General features: G+C 49.5%; 1 protein-coding gene across 1 annotated transcript in view; it reads left to right on the top strand.

Annotated features, from left to right (window-relative positions):
* The first annotated feature begins 3,056 nt into the window (after nucleotides 1–3,056).
* Nucleotides 3,057–10,595, top strand: part of VPS35L (VPS35 endosomal protein sorting factor like) — a 116,549-nt gene continuing 109,010 nt past the window's right edge. Inside the window, exon 1 of the mRNA XM_047087276.1 lies at nucleotides 3,057–3,075. Coding sequence (XP_046943232.1) covers nucleotides 3,059–3,075 — 17 coding nt within the window. The 5' untranslated portion in view covers nucleotides 3,057–3,058. The remainder of the gene's footprint in view (nucleotides 3,076–10,595) is intronic.

Here is a 10,595-nt window from a genome sequence, read left to right as displayed (position 1 = left end):
AATCATTAAAAGCCCCACGAAAGGTATATCCCACCATTTAGGGTGTAACCTATACCAGTGCTTCGTCCAGCATCCGAGTTTTGCATAAACTACTTTGCAGGCGGTGAAAAGGTCACCGGGGCGCTAAGGGGCTTGGCTTTTTAGGAGCCGGCCGCCTGCGCGGGCCCAAAGGGGAGGGGTGCTCAGCTTGCCGCTCCCATCAAAGCCGCTCAGGTGCACGGCTTCAAGATCCGGCTCTTGGTCCTGCGCCCTCGTCCCAGCTGAGCGCAGCGCGTGCTCCTCGTTTTTACTCCCACAGAGGAGAGGATGCACTGCCCAGTCCGCAAGGCAGGGTGGAAAGAGCCCCTCCCTTTCCCTGTGGCCACCCTTGAACTCTGGTTCATTTCGTGCGCGGGGAGAGGTGGACGTGAGGGTATGACTGGGAATCCTTCTTACTCATTCTGAGCTGAAAACAAGGACCCGTTTGGGAGAGGAAGATCTTTTTTGTCAGGGGCCACCGGCCCATGAACAATCACCCCAATGAAAAGTAACAGTTACACGCAAGCAAATGGGAGGTGGATTGCTTTATCTCAGGAACCGGAGCGGGCGTAGGTAAATGTCATAAAAATCATTAAAAATAAGGGAGAATCACTGCACTGTACCCCTGAAACTAGTATCACGCTGTATGTTAACTGGAATTTACGTAAACATTTAAACCCAACCTAGAAACAAACCTGGGGCGTTGCTGAATACAGCGAACCAACTGGACTATGGGGTAGTGGAGTCCCATTCTCCATCAGCTCTGAGGGCAAAAATCGTGTCTAACCAAAATTATCCTGGACAATAAAATACTACCTTTTCACTTGTCTTCCTTTATTGGCCCAGTTTCCCTGTGACTCCCAATTCTTCAATTTCTTGAGGTGGTTTGCTTCTTGGCCCCAGTGGGTGCTAACAGCCCGCTCCGGAAGCGCGCGGTGCAGCGGTGCACCTGGCGCTGTGGGCGCTGCACCAGCCAGGCCGCCCCCGGCCCCGGGCCCCAGCGGGCGTGTTAACGCGAGCCCGCGCCGGTCCGCACGCGCAGGCGACGGCAGGTTACCCCGGAGAGAAAAGCTCTGAAGGCGCAACGGGCTCCTTTGCCTGCCTGCAAGCTCAGCTCCAGCCAGGGGCGTGCTGACCGCGTGCCAGGCATTTCAGAATCTCCCCACACCTGAGTCTTGAACTAGTTCTAGAATGAGTTCTAGACTAATTTCCCAGGTGAAGACACCAGGACCCGGGGTGCGAAACTCCATGTGCCGTCAGAGGGCCCGGAGTATATTATTCCGTTGTTTCCTGGGAAAGTGGTTTATGTGTTGTCAGACCAGGCTCTTGCAAAGAAAGGGGGGATGAGATGCCGCCTCGAGATTGAGCACGTCCTCCCATCAGGTCGGTTAACCCGCAGTCGCTCCCGCTAAGGGCACTTCCTGGCTTCAAGCAGTGCACCTGCAGTGGTTCCCGAACAGGTGGCCGTGGTAGTGACCTCAGGTTTGCGGTGAGGGGCACGTGAGATGCCCGCAGGGCGCCTGGCACAGCAGGCGTTCAGTATGCGGTAGTTGCTAGGAAATTATATATATATTATATATATAGTAACCCGAGTATGTATGTATGTACATATATACGTATGTATATATATGTATGTATGCGTGTGTGTGTATACATAGTAACCCGAGAAAACACGACAACATAAGTTCTGGGGTTGAAACGGGTGTCCACCTTTACAGAAACGTACAGCTTTGTCAAGCTGGGTGAGAAGCTAGCCCCAACTTCCTCATGTGATTTTGCTCCAGATGAAGGCGGTCTATTCGGACCCAGGGCAACCCTTAGAGACGCGGGGAGGGGAAAGCGTCGGCATGGTTTACCCCAGCCAAACAGCGAATTAGCTGTAAAACCGCACGAACCCCACAGACCCTTTCCCCACACCCAGCCACGGCTAGCGTCTTCGCTCCGCCTGTCTCCGGATTCTTGTTAGCACCCAGAAGGCGAAGGTGGGTTAGGCAGCCTGCTGCCCCTTCTCAAACACGCTGTACATTAATGTTGCAGACACGCCTCCGGGGGGGGGGGGGCGGGGGCTGTGTCTGCCCTTTACAATCATGGCAACTGGCGGACGACACAGGCGCCTTGCCCCTCACAATGATGGCATCGCGCACGACGCAGGGGAAATGCGTTCGCCCCTTACTATCATGGCACCACAGTAGCCCACCAGGAAGGGCGCGTGCCCATCACAATCATGGCGCCATAGAGGCCATCAGCGAAAGCACGCCCACCCCTCGTAATCATGGCGCCGCGGACAGCTCTCCGAAAGTATGTTCGCCCCTCATAATCATGGCGTCGCAGTGCAGCGGCAGTGTGTCTGCCCATTGCGACAACGGCGCTGGCAAACGGCATAAGCATCGGTTTTTCGACACTGGCGCCCGCCCCCACAACTAAGTGCTGGCTGACGGCGTTATCTGGGCACCGAAGGCGGACGTTTGTCCTCACAACCATGGTGGCACAATTACGGCCTCTAGGATAGTGCCCCGGAAGTTTACCTGCCCTTCACAATCATGGCATCTGGGGAGGCGCTCTAGAAGTGTATGTACCCTCCGGAAGTGGTGGACGGGATGGGGGTGGGGAGACGTATGCCTGACCTTCACAATCATGGCGTCGCGGACCACTCAGCGGAAGTTTGCCTGCCCCTTAGGATCACGGTGCCCACGGCGTTGGCTCTTCGATGCTGGTTCCCGTGCCCATAACCGTTTTTGAGTGAGGGCATCTACCCTTCACAATCATGGCGTCACAGCACAACGGAAGTGCGTTTGCTACGCACGATCTTGGCGCCGACGAAAGGCTAGCAGACGTGCGTTGCCCCTCATTATTATGGCGCCGACGAACTGCTCAGCGGGTCCGTCCGCCCCTTACAATCATGGCGCTCCCAAGGCTCAGCTGCTGAGTATCTGCCCCTTTCAATCATGGCGGCCAGAGCGGAGGAGGGCGGGGCGGGGCGGGGTCTGGGAGGGAAAAACGGGCTGGCGGTCCTGGTGCAACTGCTCATGTGACTGAGAAGATGGCCGTCTTTCCCTGGTAAGGAAGAAGTGGTGGTTGGTTTGGGAGAGGGACTATAGCTGCTGTCTCTGCGAGTGTGAGCTTGTGTGAGTCAACGGGAATTGCTCTCTTGGTGAGGTGCTGGTGGAGCCTCCCATTCCGTACCCGGTTGTTTTGACCGCAGAATCCCCGGCCGCTACCCTGGTCCACAAGAGGTCCCTGAGGCCCCACGGGTGGTTCCCTCCCGGCTACCCGTTCCTTGCACCTTTCACGCTCCCCTCTCCATTCACTCCTTAAAGAAAACTCAAGTTCCCCGGCTTTCTGTGTCCCAGGTTCTGGGGGCGCTGCGTGCAAAGAGTGGTGGACTCAGCTCGGTCTGGATGATAGGGGACACCTAGCTGTTTCCAGTGCTACTCGGCTCACCTGGACGACACTCGATTGCTTCTCTGTGAAATGGCTGCCCTTCGTCCCACTGTGTGCAGGGCTTCCCGCTGGGCACTGGGGATGCACAGTCTGCGGACGTACCCCTTGGCCTTAAGGAGTTAGTTTAGTGGAGCAGACACACCCAGTAGAAGGGTCATGAGATGTAATTTAACCTGGGGCTTGGGGAAGGCTTGAGAAAGGCAGACCCTTACATTGGGTTTCGGAGAGTGAATAGGAGCTCAGAACAGGCGGGGACAGCGTGTGCCCTGGCTGACCGGCCGGGCAGGGCTCTTGTGGTTGGAGTAGCTCGGAGTGGCTCGTGCTGAGGGTCCAGCCGTGCTGTGTGTGCGGGAAGAAGTCAACAAGCTGTGATGGTTCTAGTGGGTTTATTTGGGAAATAGATGGGAGCTCTACCCTGCATCTCAGAAAGGGAGAGGAGGGCTTTTTTTTTTTTTTTTTTAATTTAAATCGAAGCTAATTAACATACAGCGTAGTAATGGTTTCAGGAGTAGAATTTAGTGATCACAGCAAGTGCCCTCCTAATGCCCATCAGCCAGTTAGCTCACCACCCCCCCAACACCCCTCCAATAACCCTCAGTTTGTTCTGAGTTTGAGTCTTTTCTGGTTTGCCTCCCTCTCTGTTTTTATCTTATTTTTGCTTTCCTTCCCCTGTGTTTATCTTCCCCTATGTTTTGTTTCTTAAATTCCACATATGAGTGAAATCATATGATATTTGTCTTTCTCTGACTTATTTTGATTGGCGTAATACATTCTAGTTCCATCCATGTTGTTGCAAATGGCAAGATTGCATTCTTTTTGATCTTTGGGTAATAGTCCACACACACACACCCCACATATTCTTTATCCATTCATCAGTTGATGGATGTGTGGGCACTTTCCATGATTTGGCTCTTGTTGATAGAACTGCTATAAACATTGGGGTGTATGTGCTCCTTCGAATCAGCATTTTTGTATCCTTTGGATAAATGTCTAGTAGTGCAATTGCTGGGTCGTAGGGTAGCTCTATTTTTAATTAAAAAATTTTTTCTTTTAATGTTTATTTGTTATTGAGAGATGGAGATAGACCATGAGCATGGGAGGGACAGAGAGAGGGGGAGACACAGAATCCAAGCAGGCTTCTGTCTCCCAGCTGTCAGCACAGAGCCCGATGCGGGACTCGAACTCACAAACCGCAAGATACGACCTGATCCGAAGTCGGACACTTAACCGACTGAGCCACCCAGGTGCCCCTCTATTTTTAATTTTTTGAAGAACCTCCACACTGTTTTCCAGAGTGGTTGCACCAATTTGCATTCCCACCAACTGTGCAAAAGTGTTCCCCTTTCTCTGCATCCTCGCCTACGTCCACTGTCTCCTGAGTTGTTCATTTTAGCCATTCTGACAGGTGTGAGGTGGTAGGGAAATCACTTTCTGATCTTTCTTTCCAAATGTGGTTTCCCGTGAATGAGTAAGTGAGCAAATGAAAGAATATACAGCCCTAGACTCTTGAAATACTGACAGTTAAGCAGCTTCCTTCCAAAGGAAGGAATCCTCAAAACCCATTTTTCCTCAAAATCCATTTTTTAATCCTCAGAACCCATTTTTCAGATGAGGTCATGGAGGCAGACAGGTGAAGCAGTTAGTCTTTTTTTTAATGCTGGTTTATTTTTGAGAGCGAGCGCGCTCGTGAGCAGGGGAGGGCCAGAGTGGGGGGAGGGCAGAGCGAGAGGGAGACATAGAATCTGAAGCAGGCTCCGGGCTCTGAACTGTCAGCACAGAGCGTGACGCAGGGCTGAACCCACGAACCATGAGATTATGACCTGAGCTGAAGTCAGACACTTAACCCACTGAGCCAGCCAGGCGCCCCTTTCCAAAGTCTCGATACACTAAATCTGGATTGAATGCCACTGAGTTTCCTTGGATCTAGTGATTCGAAGCACCTTTTAGGGAATCATTAAGGTTTAAACACCAAGAACAATGAAAGACATCTGGCTTCAATTAACTTGTCTGGAATTTTCTGATCAGAAAACGCGGGGAGATGTCTTTTAATCTCTGCTTCCCAGAACATTTTTACCTGTGACAGTTTTACTTTAAATCACAAACAGAGGTGCCATACGCCTTTTAACTTGTAGGGTTTCCAAAGTTCCTAAGCTGACTGTGCTCTCGACATTCCTGTGGCAGCCCGTGTTCACCCTAAAGTCTCCCAAGACTTGTTGTTCTTCAAATTAAAAGAACTGCGTTTTAACCCTGGTCGTGCCTGGCATGGGGTTTGGCAGAAAGGAGGGGCAGTAGTAGTCTGTGGGATGAGTGAGGAAACAGAGAAGGTCTACAGAGGAGAAATGTGTTCCTGTCGCTAAATTTGACATTTACAGAGACGTGTGTGTGCGCACGCCAGGCACGGTGTTAAGTATTGAATGTGCAGCATCCCATTTAATCCTCAAAACCCATTTTTCAGATGAGGTCATGGAGGCAGACAGGTGAAGCAGTTAGTTTCCTTAAAGTGGTACAGCCTTCGAGGAGCAGTGGTCCAGAGGCTGTGATCCTAACCGTTCCCAGCAGCTGGACCTCCCACCCATGCCCTGGGCTGCGGGGTCTGGGTTGCAGGTCTGGGCTAACAAGTGATGTCCAGCAGTCCCCCCTCAGATCACCTTTTCTGTCTAATCCCTGTGACAATGGCGCCCTTAAAACTACCAGCCTTTGGGGCACCTGAACGGCTCAGTCGGTAAGCATCTGACTTCAGCTCAGGTCATGATCTCGCAGTTCGTGAGTTCGAGCCCCACATCGGGCTCTGTGCTGACAGCTCAGAGTCTGGAGCCTGCTTCAGATTCTGTGTCTCCCTCTCTCTTTGCTCCTCCCCCACTCACACTCTGTCTCTCAAAAATAAATAAACATTAAAAAAAATTAAAAAAACGAAACAAAACTACCAGCCTTTGAGTCAGGCATTTCTACTTCACTTCAAGACCTTTTTATGAGGGGGTAGGTAGGGAAGAGGGGTATGTCGTGATTGTGGGAGAAGAAACTATGTGGCCAGACTATATATCATGAGCTGCTTAAAAATCACTTGAGAATGAAAATAGCCAACAAAAAGCATTTGGTGGATTTCCGTATTTCCACTATAAGGAGATTAACTTGATAACTGGTAATGCAATTTCTATGCATCCATGTTATCAGATGTAAATAACTTAAAAATAGGGAGTTGTCAACCTTTAACATGGGTATAAATCACCCGAGGGAATTTGCTAATGTGCAGACCCTGATCTGTGGTATTTCCACAGTTCCCTGGTGATGCCCTTGCACAGTGATCTGTGAGCCACACTTTGAGTAGCCAGCGGCCAGGCCAGGAGTGGAGGTGGGAAATGTTGGCCTTTTTTTCTGTGGCAGCTGCCAAGGATGCACACGAGCCTTTGGAAGCTGGGATGATGGGGGATTTTTACCAGCTGCTGTGTTCTGGGGGGGAAAAAAAAGCAAGGTAGGGATTTCTAGAAAATGCCCGCTGGGGGGCGCTGTTGGCATTAGCAAAGACCCAGGCATTGACAACCAAGCTTTTTAGCATCTCAAACATTGGGTAAACCGCTGAGCCTGACCGGGAATTTGAGGGAATAATGGAAGAAGCGATAGAAAGATCAAAATATAGCTGTTTGATGTGGAATTTCGAAAGGGTTAAATGTTTCCTTTTTTTTTTTTTTTTACATTTCTCCAGAAACAGTATTTATTTTTTTTCCCCAAGGAATTCCTTCCCTTCAAACTTGTAAACAAACAAACAAAAAACAAAAAACTATTTCGGGGTGCCTGGGTGGCTCAGTAGGATAGGTGTCTGACCCTTGGCTTATGCTCAGGCCATGATCTTGTGGTTATGGGATCGAACCCCACGTTGGGCTCAGCACTGAACGTGGAGCTTGCTTGGGATTGTCTCTCTCTCTGCCCCTCCTCCCTCATCCAAATAAACAAATAAATTATTTCAAAGCTTGGTTCTTTAAAAGAAAAGACAAAGGTAGACAATTGCTTAAGGTTCTTAAGATGACCCATGGATGGTCTCCAGAGCTCCTTCCTGCATGAGAGTCAGGCTGCCTTGGTTTTTGTGTCCCTGTCATGTGCTGCTGTCCCCTCAACTCTAAGCCTCAGCTTCTCTGAAAAATGGGCGTAATGATAGCATCTTAGCATTAGGCAGTTGGTTAAACGAGGAAGTGCAGGGAAAGGGCTTGGCCTGGGTCCTGCTGTACAGCAAGTCCATTGTAAATGAGAACTATTATTTGATTCTGTGTATCCAGTCACCCTGTTCTTGGGATACAGTCTTGCTCAGCTGTGGATTGATTTGTTAATGATTATTACAGGGATGAAAAACATTTGCAACTGAATTTCAGGTCTGGTTACATTTCTACTCGTTCCACTAAATTAACGTTTCAGAGTTCTATTGATAAAGTTAAGAATGATCTGAAGAGAGAAAAAGCGTAATTTGATTTTTAAACTCCGTTATGGCCACTGATAACTGTTATTCCAGTTTCCTTATTCTTGGGTGGGGGTCTTTGTTTATTTTATAAATCAGGGATTGGCTGGCAGCATATTAAAGGGAGTCGGGAGGTACTTGGGGGGAACTGAGTTGGTTAAGCGTCCAACTCTTTATTTCAGCTCAGGTCATGATCTCACAGATTGTGAGTTCAAGCCCTGCATCAGGCTCTGCACTGACAGGGTGGAGCCTGTTTGGGATTCTCTCTCTCCCTCTCTCCTCCTCCCCTGCTCATGCTCAGTTGCTCTCTGTCTCTCAAAAAAAAAAACCCAAAAAACCTTAAAAAAAATTAAAGGGAGTCAGGAAGAATATTTCATATTTTTGGAAGGGGAGGACTGGGTATGCTTGGTAAATGTGACCCAGAGAGACCAGGCAATATATCGTGATAGGGATTTTCCTTTCCAAAAAATAAAGAGTAGTGGGGTGCCTGGGTGGCTCATTCGGTTGAGCATTCAACTCTTGATTTCAGCTCAGGTCATGATCCCAGGGTTGTGGGATCGAGCCCCATTTTGGGTTCCATGCTGAATGTCAAGCCTGCTGGAGATTCTCTGCCCCCTCCCCCACCAAAAGAGGTTAAAGCAGTAGTTCTTTAAAAAAATAAATAAAACATAAAAAGTAGAGATGAATTTGTATTGTTGACTGGCCTTCCTCCTTTCGTGCTCACAAAGCCACATTTATTTAGAAAGGGATAGAAGTCAAATGACCTGGGGTCTCTGTTCTCTCATACTGAGTAGGTTTCTGGGTGGGTGGGCTCACCCATAAGGCTGACTGCAGGGTGTAGTTGGATTTGGGGTTCCTTAAGTACTAGTGAAGGCACACAGCTATGAGTGGGGCAGAGGGTGAATTCAGGGGACGCTCAGGCCGATGAACAAAGGGGACCGGCTTTACGCTCTTTGAGACCTAATTCTCCACGGGGTTTTTAAGGCTTTTTTTAATATTTATTTTTGAGAGAGAGAGAGAGAGAGAGAGAGAGCGCACACGTGAGTGGGGGAGAGGCAGAGAGAGAGAGAGGGAGACACAGAATGGGAAGCAGGCTCCAGGCTCCAAGCTGTCAGCACAGAGCCTGATGTGGGACTCAAACTCACGAACCCTGAGATCATGACCTGGGCCGAAGTTGGACACTCAACTGACTGAGCCACCCAGGCACCCCAATTCTCCATGTTTTTAAATTGTTTCCCTTTTGATGAGCCGAGCCAGCTTTCAGTCATTTCTCTCTGGTCGGTTTTTACTGTAAGTAATCGGAGAACGGCCAAGCTGCTCCCTGCAACACTTAAACGTCCTCCTGCAAATACCCCGTTCCGTCGCATACAAGTTCTGCCGTCCACAGGACACCAGGGCGTGAGCACAGTCCGGGACGCCGGGTTGACCGGGATCGCCTCTCCGTGTCCAGTAGCACAGTCCCCGTTTCCGTCTGCAGCCTCGCTGGTCTGGCCTAGGCCGTCTGTTCCACCAGCTTCTGTTCGCAACCCCTGGCGTCTTCTCCAGGAGGGCTGAGGCTTTCTCTGCAGCTCTCATGTGCGCTCTCCGAGCCCTCACCGTCATCGCCCTGACCGTCCACTCGGGGCGGTGGCTTTTCTCGCCGGTCTTGGAAAACTCTTCCAGCCTGTGCCCGTTACGGTTCCAGAGTCGCTTCCTCGTTTTTAGGTATTTGTTAAGGCAGCAACCCCACTTCTCAGTCCGAGGCTTAGTCCGTTCGAACTGCTGCTGTAAAAAAAAAAAAAAAAGAAAAAAAAAAACCACAGATGTGGCAACTTACAACAAAAAATATTTGTTTCTCCTGGAGGCTGGACGTCTGGCCAGCCCGGTGAGGCGAGGCGCCTCCTGCTTTTCACCCAGTGCCTGCACTGCGTGTCTTCACGGGGCGGGGGCTCTCTGGGGTCCCGGTTATCATGAGGCTCCTCCCTTGAGACCTCATCACCTCCCAAAGGCGAGGTTAGGATTTCAGTCAGTGAATTTGGGGGGTTGGGGGGGGTGGGGACAAACATTCATACCATAGTGCCTCTTCTGTGCTGATTGACCTGAGTTTTAATTCTACCTCTGTTTTATTTATTTTTTTATTTTAGAGAGCAGGGGAGAGGGGCAGAGGGAGAGAGAGAGAGAATCTGAAGCAGGCTCAGCGTGGGGCTTGACTCGGGGCTCAATCCCACAACCCAGGGATCATGACCTGAGCGGAAGTCAAGAGTTAGACGCAGACACTTAACCCCCTGGGCCACCCAGGTGCCCCCTACACATATTTTAAATACTATAAGTTACTGTTTTTTGTGGTCACTAATCTCTTTTTATCCACACCTTTACCTTTTTTTTTTTACTCTTCGATATGTATGCATAGCCTATACATATGTACATACATGTATACACAGTGTGTATGCACATATATACTATGTATATAGTTTTTTGTTTTCAGCTGGGATCATTTTGTTTCTCTGTGTAGCTTTTTTTATTTTTATTTTTTATTTTTATTTTTTTTTACTACTTTCAGAATCACACTACAATTAAATGTGCTTCTATTTATTTTTTATTTTTTATTTTTTTCAATATATGAAGTTTATTGTCAAATTGGTTTCCATACTACACCCAGTGCTCATCCCAAAAGGTGCCCTCCTCAATACCCATCACCCACCCTCCCCTCCCT

The sequence above is a fragment of the Lynx rufus genome, unplaced genomic scaffold, assembly GCF_022079265.1.
Source record: "Lynx rufus isolate CCGP_SWC_20201006 ecotype Redwood Valley unplaced genomic scaffold, mLynRuf1.p SCAF_23, whole genome shotgun sequence".
Classification (NCBI taxonomy): Eukaryota; Metazoa; Chordata; class Mammalia; order Carnivora; family Felidae; genus Lynx; species Lynx rufus.
The sequence above is the reverse complement of the archived record's forward strand: the minus strand, read 5'-3'. Positions and strand labels throughout refer to the sequence as shown.